Source organism: Aplidium turbinatum, chromosome 5 (assembly GCF_918807975.1).
Source record: "Aplidium turbinatum chromosome 5, kaAplTurb1.1, whole genome shotgun sequence".
Lineage (NCBI taxonomy): Eukaryota > Metazoa > Chordata > Ascidiacea > Aplousobranchia > Polyclinidae > Aplidium > Aplidium turbinatum.
In genome coordinates this window covers 38,191,682-38,217,765 of record NC_137476.1, presented here as the reverse complement: position 1 = coordinate 38,217,765, position 26,084 = coordinate 38,191,682, and the positions used below count along the sequence as shown (strand labels likewise).

General features: G+C 40.2%; 1 protein-coding gene across 2 annotated transcripts; it reads right to left on the bottom strand.

Annotated features, from left to right (window-relative positions):
- Window positions 1-296: 296 nt before the first annotated feature.
- LOC145770839 (NADP-specific glutamate dehydrogenase-like) lies at window positions 297-8,695 on the bottom strand. 2 transcript variants are annotated; one of them, XM_082582573.1, is made up of 11 exons: window positions 8,677-8,695; window positions 7,654-7,705; window positions 5,566-5,694; window positions 5,279-5,350; window positions 4,718-4,912; window positions 3,366-3,519; window positions 2,934-3,109; window positions 2,642-2,739; window positions 1,828-2,029; window positions 1,560-1,719; window positions 297-560 (listed from the first exon to the last, which is right to left on the bottom strand). In XM_082582573.1, the coding sequence occupies exons 2-11, from the start codon at window positions 7,657-7,659 to the stop codon at window positions 469-471; spliced, it is 1,284 nt and encodes a 427-aa protein (XP_082438699.1). In that variant the 5' UTR covers window positions 7,660-7,705; window positions 8,677-8,695; the 3' UTR covers window positions 297-468. The 2 variants fall into 2 exon arrangements, with proteins under 2 accessions (XP_082438699.1, XP_082438698.1); XM_082582572.1 differs by lacking the exons at window positions 7,654-7,705; window positions 8,677-8,695 and adding an exon at window positions 5,839-5,976.
- Between the last annotated feature and the right edge of the window lie 17,389 nt (window positions 8,696-26,084).

Genomic DNA, 26,084 nt, shown 5'->3' with positions numbered 1-26,084 from the left:
ACATAAGGTGCTTCCCCAATAGCGATACTACTTTGTTTTAACTTTTTTGAGGCAATAATCGCGTTATTAGTATTGTAATCAAACGGCGACGCGGTAGACTATGACGTCATAATTATTCGCCGCGGCTACTCATTATTGTCCTGTCATTGTATCAAGGTTTAGCGGATCTCTTCTTGTACATACACACTTGCTTGCAACTAACTAGTCATTGAGAGTGTCTACTGTGACGTACAATGAATAGGTTGTGTAAATAAAATAATTGGTAAGCTCTGCTTGCACAAATCGCCATTCGCTGCTCGCGATCCATCAGACGTCATTTTGTATTTAAGCAGTAGTCAATGACGAAATAGGTAACGTAGCGCATCGATGACGTAATCACCTTGAAGGGAGGATTGTTCACAGTGAAAATGTGCGGATGACCAACATCAACAATTCACGAAATGTTGAACATCACCGGTAAGTGTGAAGCTACAGCTTGTTGTTGAAGACCTGGCCTTGAGCGATCATAGCGTCCGCCACTTTCTTGAAGCCAGCCGCGTTTGCGCCGAGTTGATAGTCGCCTGTATGACGTCATAAACGTAACATCATTGACACCTCTCGGTGGTTGACGAACCGGCTTCCTCACCACCGTAGATGTCGCTATAATAGCATCTGGACTAAAAGAAACGCTTGGCAGCAAACAGGGTTGCCATATTGCCAGTTTTAACGCTAAATTTTAGCGTTTTTTTAATGCATTTGGCAGGCTACTTTGAATTTGGTATTTTGATATAAGAATAAAAACTCTGTTTGATCAATGCACAGTAGCCTATTTTCAAAACACCACGTTTGAAATGGCAAATTTTGATGATGCTTTTCATAATATTGCATTTTGGGCTGATTCTATCAACAGCATGATTACTGCCATAGCCTAAGATGTTGCGACCGTGCCATATTTTTAATCTGAAAATGTCAAGTTACAAGTTTGCATTAAAACCGCCAATATGGCAGTCCTGCTTACTGCCAAGATGAGCCCTACCAATTGGCTTCCAGTCCACATGTTATTATAGCGACGTCCACGCCTCAGCATAGACACTTGATTGCATGCTTGCAGGAATTGTCGTCCATTTAAATCACTGCGGGGCGGAATCAAGCAGGGTATGGCCAAATATCAAGATAACTGTGAGGGGGTCTCTGCAAACCGTAAGCCAGAATTTTGTGACCATTGAAAGTTCCAGATATAAATGCGAGATGGTCTACAAGGCCACTTTCGCGCCAAACCCATATTTATTTTTGATCCCGTAGTGACATTAGGTGAACAATATTTTTTCTAAAGGCAAGCTGACAAATTTAGCCACTGCGAAGAAAGGCGTAGGACACTTCATATAATTTGTCTAATGCGGTCATGCTCGTGGACCCATCGAGGGATCTTCCCTAGCAAGTTTGCACACCCCCGATTACAAGTAGAGATGTACCGATATATAAATATTGGCATCGGTACATCTTTAATTATAAACATCACTTGCGCCCCCACGTGGCCATGAATGGGGATGAGATCTTGCAACTAGAGGGATCATGCTCACCTGGGTGGCCAAGATCAGCAGCAGTATCCTTGCAGGTGATGAAGATGTTCTTCATTATCGCCTTCAGTTTTCCATCAACCTCCTCTCTGCTCCAGTGAACTCGGGAAGAATTCTGTGCCATCTCCAGCCCAGACACAGCCACTCCTCCAGCGTTAGCCGCCTGGGAACAAGATTAGCGGAAAAGATGAGTCACATGTAGTTTGCAGTTCATACAAAAGCAAATATTATTATTGTTACATCACAGTAACAGCATCACGGAACCACATACTTTGGCTGGGAAATAAATGAGTTTATTGCTCTTGAAAATCTCGATGGCCTCGTTGGTGGACGGCATGTTGGCTCCCTCGAAGACATACTTGCATCCGTTCTTCACCAAGCTGCTCGCGTCCTGCTTCTCGATCTCGTTCTGTGTTGCGCATGGCAACGCCACTTCACACTTCACCTTCCACGGGCGCTCTCCTTCGAAGTACCTGGGAGGATCAGGATGAAGATAATAATGGGATCTATCGGGTGACTTCAAGCTCAATAATCCCAACAGTGTAGACAGGCAATGGCCGGTGGTTCATGGCAAGGCAAGTTGGACTACAACGACTTCTACAAGCGGCCGAGTGTCTGCAATAAAACTCCACGTATTCAAATGAATTCTATTGCGACTGTAGCGATCCATTATTGCGTCAAATAAGTTTTCCTTCCTAACAAGTGAACCAGTTTAACCCATACGTCATCTTCTAAAGATTTTTTATTTTTTCATCTAAGCGACTTTAATTAGAAAAAAAGAGAACAGAAAATAAAACTGGCTCACTATAGTTAAAGAAAGGAAAACTTATTTGATGCAATAATGGATCGCTGCACGACCAGTAGTTTCCAAACAAATATATTCACTCATTGGCGTTCACTCGTTTCCAACAGAACGAAGCCTTCGTGGCTTCCTGTTCAAAGATCAAGGGGATCCTGGGATTCGCATCAACATTTCTTCGCGCTGTGCGGGGAAAGTTTCTGGCTAGGATCGGAATGCATCAGACAAATAGTTGAAGTGCCGCCGCATGGCGCAATTTGCAAACCACAGAGAGGGTCGTACTCACTGCGCAGTCTTTGAAAGTTTTGTGAATTCCTGGCATCTTCCTCTGCGCTCTTTGATGGTCACAAGTTGCCTCAGCTTGGAGGCGTCGAACCCGTTTGGCTGAGCACAACAACGTAAGATCAATGTTTGACAACCACGTTACTACGTAACCTATTGATCAATCGAAACATATGACGCAACTTTTCATTCTTTGATTTATCAAGATAAACATTCATCAAACAATAAAATCAATCAAGCGATGACGTAGCTGTGTCTGTTGCTGAACTTCTTAGACACGATAGCTAGCATCCCACCTCATAAATCGTCCCAGAAGAATCACTCAGTGTGAGGACGATCCCTCCAAGCTGAAGGGCTTTCTCCGCCGCAAACTGAGCAACATTCCCCGATCCTGAGATGTTGATCTTCTTCCCGGACAAAGAGTCCTCCCGGTCGCGCATGGCGAAGTCCAGGGCGTACACAACCCCGTACCCTAACAACGTACAACACAGAAGCACGAGGTGTTAGTGTAGACACACTTTAACGTTCCGGTCCAATAACCACATCTCGCCACGAAAGCGGCACCACTGCAAGCCAAACTTGAAACCACACACCACGATGACGGAACTGGGGTCAGTGGTTCAAAACCTCCCCAGGACGCGATGAAGCTCCCAAACAAGTTCCCACAATGCTGACAGAACTGAAATCAACATTTTCTTTACAAAAATTCAACGTAGATCGCAACTCACCTGTGGCCTCGGGTCGGATGAGGGACCCGCCCCATCCCCACCCCTTCCCCGTTAGCACTCCCTGGTGGCAGCCGGTTATTCTCTTGTATTGCCCAAAGAGGAATCCGATCTCGCGGCCACCAACTCCAATGTCTCCGGCGGGAACATCCGTGTCCTGGAAGATGAGGCAGTTACTCTGAGCATTCATCGCTACAATGAAGTCAATCAGCCGCAGGTGGCTCTTCAAGCTAAGGAGGTGGTTAAAGAGGATCTTGGCAGAAGTAGATGAACATCATAACGAGCACCAGGACAGTTCATCGAACAACTGTCGGCTCGTTTGAGGTAGCGACAACGAAACTACAGCACGTAACAAATGTTGTTGACGTAAAACCCGACGGATTCCAACACAATAAAGCAGTGGTTCCCAACCTGGGGGTCGCGACCCCCAAGGGGGTCGCAGAGCATTTTATAGGGGGTCGCGAAGCTGTTGCTCATGCAACAACAAAAGTGAATGTAAGTAAGACGAGGTACCGGTCCGCTAGTAGTGTGACAGGCTACGTTTACATAACGTTTCAGTGCGCCCGAAATGAAAATTTTCCTTTTCGGTTCGTCTGCCAGACTCGTAGTCTGTTTGCATGCGATGACCGAAATGAGATTCGTGGCGGTCTGGATTTCATGTCGGTAGTTTCAACAGAAATAAAACCGAAATGAAGCGGTTGCGGGTGATGTAAACACACCGCAATGAGATCCTAGCAACGAGATTAGCCCCAGTAGTTTGTGGTCTGTTTAAGTATTTATTTGTAGTGTAGGAAGAAGAGAGAACTTGAACATTACATCAGTGCAATAGCTTTGTGTTTTTGAAATCATAATGATAGATATTTTCAACTGGGACTGGAATGCTGGTTGTTTAATTTAAGTGAGCAATTAGCAATTGCGAACCAGCAATACAAAGTCACTCTTTCCATTTTGGTGTGAAATGTATGATGATTCATACCAACAGATTTCTAAGCTGGCTTTTCAAGTATTACTGCCCTTCGCTACGACGTATCTAAGTGAGAGTGGTTTTTCAGCTCTTCTGCATATGAAAACGAAGAAAAGAAATAGAATGGATGTGGAAGACGACATGAGACTGGCTCTGTCTAGCAAGCAACCTCGAATTTCACGGATAGCTGCAGACCTACAAGGTCAACCATCGCATTGACTTGTCAATAAATGCAAGAAAAACATTTTTAGTGCTGCCTTTTGTTGTATTATTTGTTAATAGTATACTTGCATTTAGAAAAGAATATAAGTGGGGGTCGCGGTATCTACGAAATTTTTTAAAGGGGGTCACCAAGACAAAAAGGTTGAGAACCACTGCAATAAAGTCTCACCGGGCCAATATGCTTGTAGAGCTCCGTCATGAAGCTCTGGCAAAAGCGTAGAACCTCGCTGTCGGATTTTCCTTTCGGGTCGAAGTCGGAGCCTCCTTTTGCACCACCCATTGGTAAGGTGGTAAGCGCGTTCTTGAAGATTTGCTCGAAGCCGAGAAACTTGATGATTGACAGGTTGACCGAGGGATGGAAACGCTGAAGACAAAGTGACGTTTCAACAACAGAACGACATCATGACTCACAATGCAAGTTAGGGTGACCTCGCAGAGAAGAAGGCCGAGACAAGCTTGCATCAGCTTCCAGCTGCAAACAGCTGCCAGCACGCAGTTTGTGTTGGTTTGGAATACAGTGAAGCAGCTGAGCTCGTTTGGCTACGTCACCGTGATGATGTCAGCATCAAGTGAAACTCACCAACACCAATCTCTAGTTGCAATGACGTAGGTGAATCTCACAAGCGCAAAAACTTCCCGTGTCATCGCGAGGCCATCAATCAACCGGCAACAATCGCTCTCATATCACAAACCTTTAGTTACGTCACAATATGAGTAGCGACATACTCACCAGTCCACCTTTGTAAGGGCCGATGGCTTGGTTGAACTGGACTCGGAAACCTCGGTTAATCTGCATGTTGCCCTAAAGTAAAACAGAAAACGAGGAATACAGAATACTTTCCCATAAATCTCACAACTTTTGTCGCATCCTTCGAGAACAACAACAATGTTTTTTAAGCACACCGCAATGTCCACTGCATCTCCCACCAGATACACGGATCAACAATGAACACCCATGGATGCCCAGTTCTGACGAGATTCAACCTCGAAAATAACGATTCACAATTTCACACAAACCTGTTCATCCTGCCATGGCACGCGGAACTGAACCACTCGTTCTGGTTCAATGGCGGCGAGGAGGACGCTCAGGTAATGTGGGGAGCGTTGGAACAATGGCTGTAGTGACGTCACCACTTCATCCACAGCCTGCGCAACAACATGTGTGGTCAGGTTCCAGTCATGACAGCTGTGTGCTCAATGACACGAGAACTATCAGTTAGAAACAAATGATACAGCAGTTCGCTCTTCATCATCCACCAAGGTGTTCTCGACATCACACGTCTTCCAAACCTGCAAAAATTCAACTTGGTTTGGGTCACGACTTCTGCTTCTGGCTAGTACTTGTTCCAATGAAATCGACATTATCATTAACCAAACAATTATAGAAACTCCAATTACTAGTTGCGCCTGAAATACAACTCATGTCACAACGCAATAGCAACTTGACGTGTAACTTAACAGGACACAGATAAGCCATCAACAAGCCATTGATTCCAAGACTGACCCCATGCCACTTAACCTCTTCAGATTGCAAATTAGTCTTTTCAGAAGACGGTGCAGATATTATGAAAAACGAGTTTGCTTCCCAATTCCCGACCCTATCTTCAGCCACTTATGAAAATCAGTTAATGAGTAAGGCAATAGCCCTAAGAAGGGGATGTAGGCATTTCTCTCTAGAGCAGCGTAGCCTATTGTTCACAATTAGACTGAGAGAAATTAAGGGCTATAGTCGAAGGGACGCGTGTCTAGCCCAGGGCTACTCAACTAGCAGACCGCAGTCTGAATCAAGACCTTCTGGGTGTTGAAAGCGGACATCGGGCTTCTGAAAGAATAATTTCATTGCAACCTTTCAGGGTCTCTTTAAATAGATTTCTACAGAAGGAAGCAATTTGTTCTGTGATTATCTTAGTAGCTAGGGGGCGTCGCTCCCCATAATCCCTGACACTTTGTCAAAAATCCAAATTGAGTTGCATTTTACCTAAAAAGAAAAATGGTTCAGTACCGGTACTGATAGTTCAACTTTCGTGGTTGCGTGTAAAATTACTTATTTTCACTGCACCGCTAAAAATATTCAATTCGTCCAAACTGGACCTTTGTTAACATTATAATAGTTGAGTTACCCTAGTCTAGCCTAAGACAGCCACATACTCTTGAGCAATGTCAAACAGGCACCCTATCGAAAGTTGAACCAGAGCTCTCACTACTTGGCTATGCAGCTGGCTGGTGAGAGCTCTGTTTCAACATTTGATGAGAAAAAAGCCAGAACAGCCAACTTTAAAAGCAGAAGACTAAATATAGATAGAGGTAAGTGAATGCTTGCAAAAGGAATAGGATATTGTAGAAATATGTAAATACTATATATATACAATAATACATATATAGTACAGTAGTCAGTAGGCCTAGATGTTGCAACGGTGCTGACACCCTTGTATTTCGTAAATCATTTCTCTCTTAAGCGAGCTTTAATATTCGAGTTGTGTTGCTTTGACCTTTGTCCAGACCACTGTTTATAATGGCAACTAACATTGTTTTTTTGCTTTATCGTCGAAAATGAAACAGCTGAACTGATATAATATTAGAACATGTTCTACTTTAACCAATAAAAATAAACTGAGCTAGCATGATCAATTTTTCTGCCAAGCATAGTGCAAATACAGTAGAAACTACCCATCGCAGGTCCACTTTCAATCTGTTTTGGCGACCTTAAAACTACAATTTGGGGTTGCGACCTATACGGTACTTTGAGAAGCGCTTCAAGATGAACAGACACAATGTTGGATGTTTTAATTGAAAAAAAAATTAACAGATGATAGTCTCAATTGTTTTTAGTAAAGCACAGTAGTAAAACTTCTTAGTAGAAGCACAATATCTTAACTGTGTCTACGCCACTGTTGTAAGTCATTCAGTAGGTCTAAGCCAGGGGTCGGCAACAATTTTTAACAAACTAATTCTGCTTTATTTTCTAGCAGATGTGACAGATAAAAAGCCACAAAATGTAGCCTAAGTTATGAATTTTGTGATACTTCTATAAATATGATATAGATCAGAAAACAGTTTCTTTGCTATCTTGAGAAATTATTCATTTATAGTATATATATAACTTACCTCCATCTGTGAACGCCTGAATGGCTTTCCACACTTGACATTGCCACAAACCAGTGCCGGTCTTTGGGGTGTGCAAACCGTGCGATCGCACAGGGCCCGCAATTTACTCAGAAAAAGCAGTAGTTTTGTCATTTCCAATAGAAAAATTCAACAAGTGAATTCAACAAAGGAATTAGCAACAAGAAAGACTCAACGGGTGCAACCTATTTCGTCCCCTAAAAAGATCGAGAAAAAAAAACAACATAGCCGAAGTTGCTAATCGGAGTTGCCGCAAACATTTCAAATTTCTCTCGATCTTTTAAGGGGACGAAATTTGATTTTGTTACTCCGATTTCAGGGTACGAAATCGGGATACGAATTTTTCAGGGGACGAAATAGGTTGCATCTAGACATAACATAGCTTTATTTCCGAAAAATGCCCAAGAATGTATGATCTTATCCTTTTGCCATGCCACCTGACAGCACCATTTTACAGTAATATTCATACCCAAATTTTGAACATGCTCTCAGAATGCCCCAAATTCAAAGTAATTTTTTAAAATTTTTTGTGGGAGGCCCCCCAGACCCCCCGCCGCTGGGTGTCGCCTTCGGCGATCACACCGTCAAGCTTCGCCGCCGACCGTGAAACCCCCTTCCCCTTTCAGTTCAGTTCAGTTGTTTTTTTATTTCTGACCATCATATCAAAACAATACACATCAACATAGCAAAGGTCAAGAAAAAGGTAGAAGCGACAAAACGCGAACGTTAAAACGTGCTTGTGATCGAAGTAAGTTATTGAGTTGAAAAAAATTTGGCACGGTCGCAACACCTTCAGAAAAATTTAAGATATAAAGGGAAAATAGAAAATGTTACAAAACAAAGCTTTGTAACATTTCCAAAGTCAAGCTTCGCCGCCGACCGTGAAACCCCCTTCCCCTTTCAAAATACCTAGCTACGCTACTGAATTGGATCATTGTCATTGGAGCCCGCAAATCATATTCCGCACAGGGCTCGAAATACCCTAAGACCGGCACTGCACAAACCTATACCAGTAGCCTACTATGGACGTTGTGGCATGAGGTTTTCTGTGCATTGAAAGCTTTAGGTGCTTTTTGCATTAGTTCTAAGCCTGCTTTCTACTATTCATCTACATTAGATAAAACCAAGCAACCACACAACATTTAACATTAATACTTTAATGTATATATTATGTTAATGCCGTGTGGTTGCTTGGTTTTATCTGTCTAAGGGAACGTTCAAATATTACGTAACGCTTTTTTTCCGAATTTTTGACCCTTCCCCTCCCCCATGTAACGCCAACGTAACGCTTTTTTTAATCCCCCCCTCCCCCATGTAACGCTTTTTCAGTACGAATTCAGCACAAAAAACTACCATTCCGTACTCGAAAGCGTTACGTAACGTTTTGCTTGAACCCCCTCCCCCCAATGTGACGCTAACGTAACGCTTTGCATAAACCCCCCCTCCCCCTCGAAGGGGTTACGTAATATTTGAACGTTCCCTAACATGATATGTGTTCTGGTGCAAACTAAGCTGAACTATCACAAGATGTACATATAAGGTGATAATCTGATTTTATTCCGACGTTTCATCAATCAGATATGACTGACTTTTTCAGGGGCTAAATCAGGTACCGGTAGTGACTACTTGTCTAGCATGTTCTTTTATGATTTGTACAATGTACACGGTCACTTGAAAAGAACAGGTACCGTAGTATACAGTAGGCTATGTTGTTAGTGCTAAAAGCTGTAAATTGACCTCATAAAATCAAACCTTGAACAGAATTTCCTGTGTTACTTGTCAACTACTTTTAACAAGTGGCTATTTTTACCTATAAGTTGCCATGGTTTTGATCAAAAACCATTATTTTGTGGCAGGTGTTGCCAGAGTTAAGGTCAGGGTTAGGGTAAGAGTACCTAAAAGTTTGGATTAAGATCAAGGTTAGGAGTCTTTTCCCAGGACTTCAAACTTTTTCAAATCAGTTTGTCTTCAACGGCTTCAAACTTTCTTAGAATTAAGGCAGAACTCCATATCTGGCAACAATTTATTGGAAAAATTCACAGCCTATTTTTGAATCTTGTACGGCAATGATGCAAACTACCGTACCGTATGGTATTTACTGAATAACTTTATTTAAGATTTCAACTAAAGATTGTTCCTTTCCTCCATGAAACATTTTGAACACTAGCCACTGATTAGGCTATATATCAAAACATTACCTGTCACCTGCAACTACTGTACTCAGAACCGAGTTGATGCAATTCTGGGCATAGGCCTAGCCAAGTCTATTTTCGAAACCAAGGCTAGAGTACATGCAGAAAGGGATAACTTCATTGATGTTCAACCTGGTGAGTTATCTAACATACGCCACAGAAAAATGGGAAAATGCTCTCCACTTAAATTTCTTGCAGGCAAACCCCATCGCGTCTTCCTTCCACTCGGCAGTCAGCCACTGATGTGAAAATGTGACTGCATTGAAAAAATTTGCAAGATCAGAATCAGATGTTGAATGTTGAGTTCATAGACATCTTATTATAACTAGACCGCGCATCGTCACTTCTCTCGTTTACGATTTTTGAAGAAAGCAGGTTCAGACGTCAGCCATTATTAGTGTACCTATTCCGCGCGTTTGCCAATGCTTTTGTAGGGACCCGTAATGAATTTTCATTGTTTTGAATTCAATTCAATTTATTTTTCCTTGTCAGAATGCAAAACAAATGATATTGTGAAAAAGAAATACAGGAACAAAACCAACAAAAGGAAAAGGTGGCAAAACTATTATGGTTTAAGACGTGCATGAACGGATTTAATATTGCGGTATATGAATCGATAAATATACAGTAGTTAAGCACGGCCACCAAACCTGATACTTTAAAACAAGTAGAAGTAGATGAATTAATTAGTTAAGAATCAGTCGCCTCCTCGTTCCTGAAACAACTGGAGCGCCAATTCTTAAAGCAATGAGAACACGACTGAACACAACTTAACTTTCTACAAAATGTAATTCTCCTATAATATTTGCGTTTCTTAAAAAACTCAGTTGTTGTGAACAAATAATTGACAAAACAAATAGTTTTCTATGCAACAACACAACCGCAGCTTTTACCAGGATTCTGTTCAATAGAGATTGATGGCTTTCGATTTTCTCCGTTGTAGCAAAACGTTGCATTATGACGTAAATTCGTGTGATTTCATCAACAATAACTTTTAAAGAAATAGCTTCAGTTTCAAGTTGCTGTGAAATAACAACTAATAAATATCTCCGCAATTCACCTAGTATGACGAAATCTTTATATGATTTCACCTTTGCTGTTCTACAATCGCAAACATATTGTTAGAATTTGTTAATTTATGCTGCCAAAATGTGCGCAAAGATAACGTTATGTGCAAGGTGCCGCTTTGAACTGAGTTCACACACTTTACCTGTTCAACCCAGCTTCTTATCATTTAAAGATAGAAGTGGACTTTTTAAACCTTCTTTCAGTGTTGTATATATTTGTGAAGAAACTGAATTATGCATTAAACGGTTACTAACTACCACAGCTGGGAGATTACCTCTTCATCCAGGCATTGTGGAAGCTATTGCGGTAGCTGTGCTTGGAAATATAAACCATTCCAAGATATTTACTAATCTCACGGATCTTGTGTTTGAATGCACCGTTACCGATAATCACATTTTTACGCTAGTCAAAACTGTGTCCAAATGTTATTTAAAAATTAGGTTTTACCACATTGGTAAGGAAACCTGCAAGCAAATACAAGGCAAATTGGTTCGTAAAACGCTTAACAAAACAGTACTTTTCAAACACCAATAAACTACTTCCTTTCGACATCACATCAGTATTGGTGAATATTTAATTTGTTTTGATTTTGTTGAGCTATAGGCCTACGTTATAGCCGCTATAATATAGCGTATCATTTGCTTAGGTTTGATGTAATACACTGTTTGTTGCTGTTTTTACAATAGGCTAATCATCAGCTCAGCTGTAACGCCAAATTGAATACGGTAAGAGTTCTGCTGAACTGCTGGAAATGATGCATTCAGTGTATCGTATACGTGCTCTCGCATCGCAGTGTTTTTGCTTTATATTATAGACTGTATGTATAATTCTGTGCAATTTAACACATGCTTTTATTCATTTCATAGATGAATAAAACCTCTATTACACCAAAGTTCTAAATTATAGTTAACAAGTTAGTTTTCTGCAGAAGCGCAACCAGCTCAGAAATGTTATCGTTAACAGCGCAGCTTTCACGCGAGTTTGAGACACTAACAATGGCCGCCGCCTTTTTTCAATTTCTTCAATCGAAATACGAGAAGCGCAGTCTAGTTATAATAAGATGTCTGTGGTTGAGTTGAAAAAGTTGATTTTCCCGCATAATTATATTCGCATTGCCAAGCAGTGCTGCCACTCAAAAAATCGCTTGATCTTACAAAGTGTCATTCAAAAATCCTTACCTGTCCCTACGCAAACTTTGGCACTGATTAGTCTAATGTAGAAAAGAAGTTTCAGAAGTTTTCAAGATGAGCAGTATATGCTCCAACTGTAAAAACCCTTGTTATTGGCTTCAATTTCAAGGTTGATTTCAATCAGTTTTGCACTCCTTGTTGGCTTAATTTTGTCAGACCTGTCTTATTCTCTTCTGTTCCGATGTGTCAAGTTGGCTTGTGTTATCGCAATAAACTACTACGAAGAATATAGACGCCGTTCTCTGTTTATCCCCACCACTACCGCACTCGGGATGTTGTTGCGCTATTGCAGCTGTATATGGGTGGCCCGTCTAAATAGTAGGCTACCGCTAAATTAGTCTCTACTGCTAACAATAGTAGGCCTACCGCTACAATTATTTTCCAACGTGTCTTAAAAATGTTAAAAAGTTAAAAATTTATCTTTCTCTTGCTACTGGTTTCTAGAGAAAAGTGCAATAAAACTATAACAAACCAAAAAAATTCTACAATTTTTTTTTTACTTTTATTGCGTACGGTACCGTACTTTGTTTTATTATCTTTATCCTGCATTGCTGCAAAAAAACATCTTCCCAATAATTTTGTACAACATAGCAATCACGAAACAAATGAAAAACATTATCGGTATGGCAGCAATTTTACTAAATGTAGGCTTCTTGGGCTTCAGCGGTTTCTCTTCTTCAGACCAAATGCAAGCAATGCATTATTGGTCACTACTCACTATAACTTTGATTGAGGCCCAACTATTTGGAATACTCATGATTTTATCTCTAGCCTACTGTCGGGATCCAATTCATCCCTGCAATGTGATGCCATCTGGTTTGTTGCTTTATAGGAATTAATTTGACTTTGTCAAGGTGAAAGTGATTTGCAGTTTTTGTGGATTCACATCTCGTGTTTAGGTTGGATGTGAGTCGTGTTTAGGTTGGATGTGAGTCGTGTTTAGGTTGGATGTGAGTCGTGTTTAGGTTGGATGTGAGTCGTGTTTAGGTTGGATGTGAGTCGTGTTTAGGTTGGATGTGAGTCGTGTTTAGGTTGGATGTGAGCGTGGTAATGTAGTTGCTGTGGTTTGTCCAACTACTTTTGTGTATCGGTGGTAATTGAACTCACGTCGTCGAAATGTATTCCCTAGCTTTAACCCACTAGATCACGATGGCTACGGTTTGTCCAACTGTTGCAAAATAAATCATTTACTGTATAGGCCAGGGGTGTGCAACGTGCGGCCCTCCTGTAACAAAGGTTGCACACCCCTGGTATAGGCTATGCAATTTTAGTGCCAGCGAAAGTCAAAACTTACAAAATCGAAAATCCGCTAGATGGAAAAGTGAGTCTTTACTTTCAAAATTATCTGGCTGCCACAGCGGAGTATTGTGAGTTTAGAGATCAAGTTGCATGCTGGTATCTCGTTCTTAAATTCTTATTTTTATTTTTGTGTATTACTATTTTTTTCAGCCTGTGAACTTATTGAAGTTCTAATTTGCATGCAAAGTGTAAAATGCGATAAGGTTTTGTGACCGTGCCATATTTTGAACTGATTGTCCAGCTTTGGTATCATGCACGTTATAACGTCTGTGTTTTGTTTGAAAATGTGACACAAACATTTTCTTATCCCCGGTGACTCAGCATAGGCGTAGCCAGGGGGGGGGCGAACGGGGCCATGGCCCCCCCAAATTTTCAAAGTTTGGATTCCGAAGTTGAACCCTTTGTTGACAATATAATATAATTTGTATAAATTTATATTGTTTTCCAAGACATTTGGCTATTAACACCCCGCAGGACTTGTTTTAGACACACAGAAAGACACCAATAAATTTTGCAAATCGTACATCGCGCAAAGTTTACGCGATTTACGCTTCTTTTAACTAATCTGTGGAAGCAATTTCAGAATCGCTTACTCTGTAGGGTTTTTGTGTAGCTGAGTTTTTTGTGTTCTCTAATTTTAGCCGCAGTTTTTGCCCGTTTGTGTGTAGATAAGAGCTACCTTTAATAAGTTAATAGCTGTTTATCTGCTAATAAGTTTCATACAAATATTACCCTGAAAGTGTTTCCAGAAAGCGTTATAATCCATTATTTAAGTGTAATTTTGCAAAAATTTTCCGGGGGAGCATGCCCCCGGACCCCCCTAGAATACGCGTGCCTTCGGCACGCTCTAACCCCCACCACCTTTATTGCTTCCCTTGCTTAACCAACCAGGATGCGCCACTGCACATCAGGTGGCGATGTCGTAAACCAAACATTTCGTCGTTCTCTTCAATTCATCAAGTATTTGGCCCCCCCCAAAAACATTTTCTGGCTACGCCACTGTGACTCAGTTCGTATCTTTGTTTCTATCTCAGTTTTCATTTCCAGTTCTCAGTTCCAGTCTTTACGCACAAAGAAATTTAAGCCGCGTTGGTTCGACTCTAGGGGTGTAGCCTACACTAGAGCACAGTTTACATCCGGAGCTTTGGAGTATTTAGAAACCGGAGTTTCGGTCTTCGGTCGGATTGGAGCCGTAGTCTGAAGTTATTGTCAAAAACAGGAGCCGGATAGGCTACTGATTGTTTTTTGCCCGTTGATACTTTCGGTGGCCGGTCGATTGGTCGACAGACATTTGGTCGACAGTCATTTCGAGGGTTAAATGACTGTTCCCGACAATTTTCACCAAATCAAACGTCATATAAAAACCGTTCAAGTCTACTGAATATTACGTCATGGAAATTCCTAAAGCATGTGCCAAAATTGCACCATCGTTCATAAGACCTGTTTGGGCCTGTTTAAACAGGAAATATTACATCAGCTTAAACACCTGTTGGAATGACTTCATAATTGTCTTTCATTATTGCGTCACAGTACTGCATACGTGAATTTGAGATATTGCTATCTATTCTGGTCATTCGTAAAATGATTGTTTGAAAGTTGGCCGCACATTTAACTGTTGGCTTAGTGCTTGCTAGCTGGACAAAAGTTCCGTCTTTTATCCAAGTAATCTGTTCTGTAGTGACAGTTTTCAGTGGTGTACGCGTTGCACCCCCTCGTTTTTGGTAGCCGTGGGCTAATTTTTACAGAAATACACTGTTTGAAAAGAAGTTCAAGTGTGTGTTTCTTCGGTCATTATATGCAGACGAAAGGATCCGGGAACTTTAAGTTACAATTTTCCCACGAAGAAATTATGGTTTACCGCTGTGACCAATGACAGAACGAGCCAAGTCATCCAAAAGTAGTTTTGAGAAAATGGCATTTAAAAATTTAAAAATTTTAATTTTAAATTTGAAGTCAAACCACTCTTTTTTACTGTGTGACTATATTTTGGACCTGTGACGGCAAGTCGGCAATGATGACAAAATGAGCTATGTCACATTAGCTCATTTTGTCAATAGAGATGGTATAGAAGCAGAAGCGGCACAATGAGCTATGTAGCAATAGCTCATTGTGTCGTATAGCCCTCTGGACTTAGTTTAAAATGAGCAGTCAGTTCTGAGAAACCTGTTCAGGCTAGAACTTAGCTCTTTCTGTCAGTAAAAATACGGGGCTTGAGAAACACTTTCCAGTATCTAACCACAAAAAATGCAAAAATGGACCTAGCTCGTTCTGTCATTTAGCCCTCGATTTGGTCGACAGACATTTGGTCGACAGGACATTTGGTCGACAGGACATTTGGTCGACAGACATTTGGTCGACAAGACATTTGGTCGACAGGACATTTGGTCGACAAGACATTTGGTCGACAGACATTTGGTCGACAGTCATTTGGTCGACAGACATTTGGTCGACAAGACATTTGGTCGACAGACATTTGGTCGACAGTCATCTGGTCGACAGACATTTGGTCGACAAGACATTTGGTCGACAGGACATTTGGTCGACAGGACATTTGGTCGACAAGACATTTGGTCGACAGGACATTTGGGTTAGAGTTAGGGTTAGTTAGGGTTAGGGTTAGTTAACCCTAAACCCTAAAATACCCTAAACCCTATTCGCATACTTGTGGAGGTTCTTGACGCAGGGCTGGTTAATGAGATTGGCAGAGTGAAGTTTTCCGATTGTTGAAGTGTTGTTGCCGGGAAATTATTCCTCTCATTTTTCCATTCATTAGGTTAGGTGCCGCTGAATGGAGAGCACTGAGCAGTCCTTAGAATACGTTGCTCAAGCGCACACCCCGAGAGTCGAACTAGCGCCGCTTGTTCTTGAAGCTTCTTTGTTTATGAAGCCACGCACAAACCAACTGAGCAATCGGGGCGTTAGGATGACAAGTCCCTTCACTCTGTCAATCTCGGCGACCGACCCTGCGTCAGTGATTTAAAGCCTTTACAGTCTACAAGTATGCAAAACTGTCAGGATTAAGCTCTCAGAGACTTTGTCAGTTCGAGGATAAAAATTTAAAACCAAACCAACCATTCCTTAATTCTGTTGTGGCATCATGCAACAAAATCATCTGTATAAGTTTCTACCTAACACGGGCGTGGGACATGAACGAAGTAATTGGGATTCGAATTGCCGGTCCAACCTGATCTAACGTTAAAATATCGTAGGTATGGCGCACACAACCGTTCTACGGAACTAACTTGTGATTTAGATGCGGAATTTGTCTTGTGCAGTGTTGGCATTGTTACAAACATACGAGTCACGACGCAAACAAACGAAACTGCCACTTTCTTCGCTTCAGTGGGTTCAAAGGCTATGGTCATTTTCATTGCTTTTTGACGAGAATAGGACGATATTATGCTGTCATATGAGAAAGACGTTAGGAAAAGGAAAGCTTTTGCTACTGGTGGGCTTTTCAATGCAATCTGACGTCAGTTCTGAGCAAAGTTTTTGCATCCAAAATAGCAACTTCTTGTGGAATCCCGAGCAACGACATAATTTTTTGTGACAAAACAATCACGAGCCGCTAACAATAGACCCAGCCTCGAAAACGGGGTGTTTACCAAACAATTGTTTCCTCAAAGTTTTGATTTCATTTAAAAACTTTATCCACGATGCAAGTTTCACAGTAGACTGCGCTTAGAAGCAATTTAAAATTACCCAGAAACGCCGATTAGAACAGTAAACATATTTAAAACAGCTTTTTTGAAAGAATTTTTTTTGAAGAGCTCTGACTGAGATTTCCGAATCAGTCCGATTACACAAGTGGACTTGATAAACGGGGGACAGTTGTGAAAGAAATGAATTTCAGTCTGTGGAAGAGCTACATTAACTCCATTCAGATAAATTTGAGAATGTTGTTTTCCGTGGTCCCATGTGGGGGCACCTTGACTTAGATAGCTGCATGGTTTTTTCGCTGCTTCAATGGTGAATATTTTAAAAATACTGTTAAGTTTTCTGCCATTGTAGGCTACATTGCAATGAATGTGGGACTATACTGAAATAAAATTGCTTGTTCCATCGATGTGCAATTATTAGGACATTTGCTTATCATTAAAGTGCCCCTGACAGGTTGGAACAAGTATAGTAACTTTTTAAAGCATTTCCTTGCGCAGAATCATACTTAGCAAACTTTTTAACCTTAACCTCGTAGCTCGACTGGTTAGGGCGTAATTTACATCAAACGACGGCTCCGCAGCGCCACCACAGGCGAAACTCCATATTTCATTGCTCTGGGACGACTTTGGTGGTATTACGTCATTGTAAGTCGGCGTTCTTAGCGACGGTTGAAACATACGTTTCCTAGATGTGATTGCTGGATCACAGTTTAGTCGGAGTTGGTACCAGCGGTTGCTTTTTTCAAAGATCTGTTGTTTTTTACAGTTTAATAAAACTGTACTGGATACGTTCCTACAAAACCTAAAATATACTTGAAGTGAAAAATGAAGAAATTGTACGAATCATCATTCATATTTAATTCATCATCACTATTCATAATAAATAAAAGTTCTCTCTCTCTCTCTCATAATGTGCCCTCAGTACGTACATAGCAGAGTCTATACATGTAAAAGCCTAGTTTACCTGTACAAGGGTACGTTTTTGTAAACGTTGTTGTTTAGAAGTGCTGAAATCATCATCAGCAACTGGTTGCTGCATCTTTGCTGTTATAGATGGTAGCCTATGGCAGATTCCTTCAAAATGTAAAGTTTGCTCAAGCCCATTTTTACTTGAGTGGTATCAACAAAATCATCTTCAGTGAAGTGAAGAGAACATATATGACTAGTTTTGTATGGCCCATCCTACTTTCGAACACTTGAAGAAAACTTCTACCATTTTCTTCTCAGCACCTTGTTTTGTGGGAAAACGTAAAAAGAAACCACACGGTCTTTGTCACTGACACTGTCACATATTTATTTATTATTTATTTGCGTCAGGCAAAGCTGTCCACATCGAAAACAAAACAACGAAATACTGTACACAAACTGAAAATGCACAAAGATCACAGAGAGCCACCTTGGATGCCGTCGGTTTAAAAGCTCACTAAATAGGCTATCTACTGTCACAAATTTACATATAATGAGCGTTTAAAAATAATCAGATGACATCATGTCTGATATAAAGCGATTTGAGGAGTGTATGCAATCGGTTAATAAACGAAAACATGTTTTTTCCTCAATAAAGCATCAAACGTAGTTACATTATTCATTACTTGATATTCACGGGCACTGACCTAACGAGGCAAATTGTGCAATATTCTGAAAGAGTCATTGTAAGCAACACGTAATCGTTTTATACTAGAAGATCTAAACTTGTTCCACAACTGGGATAAGTAAAACGACATACAATAAGAACGAAATAAACTGTTTTTTACAGCGGGTGAGCATTTAGAACAATTGAGATTTTGCATTATTTGCAGCACAGTACTGAGAGCGTACTTGCCTTGAAATATAATTTTCATCTGAGAACTATCAATAAATACACCCAGATATTTTACAGAGTCTGTGAACACAATTTCAGATTTACTTAGATGTAGCAGAGGAGCACGTAAAAGATAAAAGTTTTTTGGGTAGAATAACATACCAAATAACTTTTTAGAATTGAAAGTAATTTCATGTTCAACAGCATACTTGTGGCAAACATCTAACAAATTTTGTAAGCCACACAAACTAGGCGAGATGCAGCAAATGTCATCAGGAAACATAATATGATTTAGACAAGAGTTGCCAACATAGCAACCAACTTTTGTTTTATTGAGATAAGAAAGCTGATCAATATATATAATATATACGGCAAAAAGATAGGGGCTTAACACCCCACCTTGTCAGACTCCGCTGGACACAGTAAATGATTGGCACAGGTGACCTTCCCACCTCACTTGCATAGTTTTTTTACTATAAAGGCACAAAGGTCACCAGTATTCCAATAAGCGAACAAAATAGATAGGCAGTAGGCACGTTACGTGTGATAAGCGTTTTAAACATTAAATGATGATTGACTTTGTCGAAGGCTTTTGAAGCATCCAAAAAGACAGAATATACAGGAGTGTCATGACTGATATAAGAGGACACTGGTTGTTTTATTAAAAAACACTCATTTCAGTACTATGACCAGACTTAAACCCAAATTGATTGTCACTGGTATTCCAGAAAGGCAATAGATGATTCACATAAAACGTTCAAACAGTTTTGAGATTACTGTGGCTAGAGCAATAAGTCTATAGTTACCTGAATCTTGAATGTCGCCATTCAAATTCTTTACAATCGGGACTAAGACAGTGTTCAAGCAAGAGTTTGGTACATTGCCATGACTAAGACACATATATATTAAAATGTACACTAATATAAAAACAAATAATCAGCATAATATGTTCAGCTGAAATTTTGTCAGCACCAGCAGCGCGGTTTATGGCAGTTTGACAAGCAAGGAACCAATTGTGTCCATGTTGCAACAAAAGTTGTAATATTTATCCCTAGAAGAAATACATGAGTTAACAAATTCTTTTTCAGTGTTGGTTTTGCTAGAATTTAGCAAGGAGCTGTAATGATGTTTTCACATCTCAGCAATTGCTTCAGTTCCTTGTGCTCCACCAACATTTACAGGAAGAGAACTTTTTTTGCAAGTAGACTTTTTTACTTTCTGCCAAAATGACTTATGTGAGCTGTCCAAGTTGAGTGCTGAGGCAAGCACATTTGCTCTATGTTGTTCAGAGGCATGATTACAACGGCAAAAGGCTTTTTTAAACTCCTTTCGTTTGCTCTGCATCAACTCATATAGTTAACCATTTCACTGTTTCCCATTTTTCACCTACATGATGTAACTTTCTCTGGCAGTAGCATGAGCTTGCTTAACATGATTATTCCAACCAGGAACAGAAATATGTTACATTTCTTCTTTACACCAACAAAGATTTTATCAGAAGCTGCTTTGAGAGCATCAGTTATAATATTATAGAAAGAGTCTATTGAGGCAACATGAGAAGCATCTGAACAATGAGAATTATTGCATTTAATACTTTCAGTTGGCAAGGAAATTTGGGATAGATATTTTTAAATACAACAATACACATGAACAGCAATTTTTAAGCATTGCCTCAACCATAAATTAAAGGTAGCCTACTGTTTGTGAGATACTGTTGTTACACTGCAAATGGCTATAGACAGATTAGGACAAATAAAAAAGTATCAAAATTGTAGCCCTATGAAACTGCAATTTCAATTGAATTGAGATGCTGTTTGATAAAAATAAACTCAACTTATTTGATCAAAACCTGGTAGTAATAGTAAGTTAACTTTTCTATTTCGGTAATTCTTAATTTGCACATGCTTTAGACCAACAGAGCGCCACACATTCACGTTTTGCAGTAGCCGTACTATACCTAACTAGGGTAAGTCACCAGTCACCACAGATTGTATCCTTCCAGCTTACGGTGACGTCACAGCGATGTTGCCGTTTTTATTTTCGCAATAGAATGAGTGTCAGATTCGCCGATGTCAACGAAAGTTTGCAAGCGTGTAACTTAGTAGCCTGTTGATATTTTTTACAATTTTCTGGTCAGGGAAGTTTGTTAGTGTCACCTTTTTGGTATCTTAGGTAAATTTCGCAAATTTATTTTTCTGTCAGAGGCACTTTAAGTCAAAATTTGTCAAAATAGTTTCCAAAGTGCAATATTACAGGGAGATTACCTTGGAAATTTTGTCACAAAAAGTCATTTTATGGCAAAATTATATTTTTTATGCCAAAGCATAGTTGACCTAGTAATTATTGAATGATGACCTTATTTCAGTGGTTCCCAACCTGGGGTTCGCGGACCCCTTGGGGGTCCGTGATTACCTTGATGAATTTTGGAGAAAAAAAAAGAAAAGCGATCTTTTTACTTTCATTTCTCTGTTTAAATGCAAATGTGTCAAGTACACCGTACTTTTAAAGCGCTCTGTCAAGAAGTAGGGTCAAATTACGAAGTAGGCTACTTTTGTATCATTTTGAGGTAGGCTACGTTGGTTATCTCGAGGAGAAGTTTTAAAACGACTGCAGCAGCTAAAAAATGAGGTATCAACTCTTTTGAAAGCAAATAGAAGTCCCCTATCAAAATTGTTTGAGAATAAAAATGTTCTATACGGCATGGCCTACTTAGCCGATATTTTTGGTCATATTAACAATGTTAATCGTGGCATTCAAGGACCAGGTGTGACAATAATTGATGCAGCTGAAAAACTGAAGGCGTTTTTAGCCAAGTTGCAAATCTGCGTTTGAAAACGCAGATTGGAAGCAGGTAATTACGCTAACTTTCCAATGTTAGAAGATCTTATCTTGATGGATGAAACTCAAAGAGAATGTACTCTTTTGATCTCTATGAGAGAAAAATTTTGCGCACACTTGAAACCCTGCAAATCTCATTTCAACGTTATTTTAATTTAGAACACCTGCCGAACGAAGTTGAAACATGGATTCGAAATCCTTTTCTTTTTAACTTGAACAACATTAGCGATGACGATCTCAGTAAAGATGACCTAATTGATTTGAGATTAAAAGAGTTATTACGCATTGACTTTCATTCAAAAACTGTGGAAGAATTTTGGTGCTCACAACTGCAAACCTACCCATTCTTGGCAAAGCAAGCGATTATTGTTTTGTTACCATTCATAACCACTTAACCTTTGCGGGGCAGGATTCTCAGCTCTTGTTAGCCTACAATAAAAACTAAACATCGAAATCGCCTGGACGTTGAAGATGACATGCGTGTTGCATTGTCAAAAACTCAACCACAGTTCAGTCGTTTAGTTCAGGAAAGGCAACACCAACCCTCTCATTAAATTTGCTTACGTTAAAAAAGTTTCGGCATGGCACTTTGGGTCACCTTAATATTCAAATACTGCTGACATTTCTTGAACAATTCATTCATTTTCTTATTTGAGCAACTGTTTAACCTGATATTTGCCGCAGAAGTCATAGCGGCAATACAATATGACACAGTACAGTAGTTGAGTAGCATAATTATTACAATAGTTAATAGTATGTTAATTGAGTTTCAGGCAAAATTTAGGTAGGGGTCCGTAGAATTAATAATTTGTCTAAAGGGGTCCGTGACAACCAAAAGGTTGGGAACCACTGCCTTAGATGATAATCATCATCAATGACCTAGCCTACGTCATAATCCAACAGTGCGTGATTGACAAGTGACATCATTGTCGCAACTACTTTGATGAACATCTCAGGACAAACGCCAGGTCTGTGCCAAAGCAATCGCGTTCATGAGGGAACAACTTTTAAATTGTTTACAAGCTTCACGTCATACTGCCTGTCGGCTGTCTTTAAATGTTTTCCGCCAAAATACAAAAGTGTTATCTAATTTTTAGATTGTGCTCATGTCATCCCCCACCAAGATAAGTTATTCGTTTGTTACGTCATATAATATTCTCACAATACACTTACTCTATAAGTCTATAGCCTATGCTGTAATAAAAACTGGTATACAAAAACACACGATCGACTGGATTGGTAAAAATAGAGGAAGGCCTTCGCTCAACAGTGGACTACTACAGGCTGATAATGATGATAATTCATAAAGGCCAAGATGGACGACATTGCCTTGCTGTCGGGTCTGCGACACCATCTGCAAATCGTAACAGGTGGAACTGGACTTGTGGACAAATTCCTCAAGAAAAAGGAAGCGAGTATACGAGGTGATGTTTGCACCGATCTTGACAAATTGAGTACAGAGGGTGCTCGTTGGCAAGGTTGTCAGGTATCTTTTCATATTTCCAGCCCAACTGCCACTAAAAAGTAGTCCAAACTTTTCAGACCCAAAATTTGATAGTTAACAAAATAAAGTAAAGCAAAAAATAATTAGAACTGGTATGAGTTTTGTAAAATTAATTTTAAAAAGAAATCAAATGATCACAAAAGCCCCGACTGTTAAAATTACCCCGTCACTTAAAACAAAACTAACCGAATTCCGGGAAACTGGCAACCCTTGTACACAGAATAAATTCGTTACTGTAAAATAAATACTCTGGCGTACTTCGACATTCATGCGTACCAAACTAGCTGTGAAACCACTCCAGCTTCAGTTTAAAGCGGAATGTCGGTTAGAATTTTGGAAAGTACCAGAACCACTTCCTTGATATTTGGATGGCAACTTTGCTTCTTAGATTTTCACGGGTTATATTTGGAAGGCCAGTTCACGCGTCATCGGTTCCTCTATTTGCTTTCGTCTTGTCCCAGTCAGGAAAAGTTGGGTTTTGCTTCATTTCAACATCTAATGATCTTGAATCGATATAAAACAGAAACTTTCACTTTCTAGGGTTGAATAACTGCAAATGTCGATCAAATGAAAACTAACGTTGAAACGATAGAGATCAAAATGCACAGCAGCATGTCGGAATTCAACGACTGCTAGTTGGAACAAATATTATTGTTTGAAACTCAAGAGCTCAGAAAAACAAGATTTCAATAATGTCCAGCGTGGATGCGATCAACGAAACGCAAAACAGGTTTATCCGTTTTGAAACATAACAGCACCTTCCTTGTCCTAGCAACAACAAAAAATGACTGTTATGGCTGTGAATAGTGGCGTTGTCTTACAGCTTGGTCCATGAACATTGCTTGGATTCACGCAAACCAAGGACTACACCATCCAGTAACACTGGTTCGCATCTCCTGCCAAGCAACAAATGGACCTATAAATGACACATATTATTATTAAACAATTATTTCAGACCTTGCGATACATATGAAGTGAAGAGAACAATTGAACAATTTCACTTCCATGCAACATTGCAACATGCACTTTAAGACATAGGCTATGCAGGTATAATCAAGTAGACACATTAGACGTGTACATTCAGAATACGGTTACACGAGATACATTGCTAGCAGGGCCGTTGACAGGATTTCTCGGGCCCGGTACCAATTTATTTTCTTGCCCCCTTCATCGACAATGTTATGAAAATAAAGGTTGTGTACAAACGTTTATTGATGTGCTGTTAAAATGAGGATGACACATGCCGTTCAAAATAGAAAATTAAGAGGAATATCATTTTCAACGGCATTAAATTTTTTCGTAAACCGCGATATCCTTGCTCTCAATCACGATCTTCGTCTGCATGTTTAAAATTGTAGGAGTTTTCGGCTGAAATTAATTTTTGTAAAGTAGACACAAGTGGCTAGAAGCGATTACCACCAAAAAATATATATATTCAGAATTAAAGAGTGAGTGAAGAAAAATATTTCGTGTTTATGAAAAAAAAATTGTGGTTAGGAAAATCACTATACCCTGAAGGGGGCCCGATAGCCTGCGGTAGGCTACTTTACCATCTGACGGCTGAAATGTCTGTTTTGACCTCTGATGGTAATTCCATTACATCTGATTTTATTAAGACCTTGATATTAAGACCGTTCATGAAACGATGACAACAAGAAATAATGCGAATTCATGAGCGACGAAACCATTCAGCTACAAGGTTGAGGTCATGGCATTTACCCGAGTCTCTACTTTCATATTTAAAGATGATCTATTGATTACGTCAAGGTATGAGAATTGATCCAACACGAGAAGCGCCGTTGGATCTAACTATTAACTTCTGGCTGTTTCCTGATTGTTATCTTGGCATTCTAGATTTATTCTTTGCAGATGTAATTTCCTCCAGACCATCCTGACGTAAAGCAGGACGCGCGCGTTGCATCGAAGCGCATGCCTTGTTCTACATCAGTGGCCGTCTGGTGGCATAGTTGAGTCAGGCCTCATTGCCTCTGACCGACCTATGCGATCCCGCGGCACATTCTTTGAAATCCTTTCCAGTGTTTCCATTCCCATTCTAACAACTAGAACCTGCGCCTTTGGCGGTCGATAGCAAATCACCCCGGTTGGGAATGCCCTCACCATGGAATGCAAGAGTGATTTCATCAATTACGTGGGGTGAGCAAAAATGGGAAGAACTGGTTTATATTTGAAACAAATTTTGTAAACTTTGTTTATTTGCGATATTTTTAATATGCTTTGGCCCACCCTGCTCGTTTCTTAAAGAAATGTCGTTTTTGGTCGCTTGATGTCGCTCCTGTCAGAGCAGCAGGAATGACGTCACTTACCCTGCGTGCCTGAACATCGTGCGACATCACGTGACCTCGTTTCGCTTCCTTATCCATAAAATTACTCTCTTTGGATGACCATGCATGCGCCACTATGACGTCACAATGAAACAAAGCAACTCGTTTGTTTGCGGCGTCAGCGTAGTTTTCGCGTTGGAACGCTTTTGTTTGTTGTCGCATTCTTAATTTCATCATTACCTTTCCGGACCGTTAGTGTGGCTGCACATTGCGAACATACTTTTGGTCCCAATGACGTAATCAGGAAAGTTTTGCGGAACTGAAAGTAAAGAAATCCGAAAGTATTTGTGGAACTTGATTCCATCTCGGCGAGGTCGCTCAACCGGAACAAAATTCCACGAGTGGCTTACCTTCACACCGGTTCGATGCTAGGAATGAGTTCAAGTGAACGCACACATTGCAAATAGACATTAACGAGCTTTATTACCATCAAGAAACGTCACATCAACATTCCAAGGGATAAAGTGTTTTTCGCCGTCGGGACTTTCCATTCCATTGTGACGACACAATGGCGGCATAC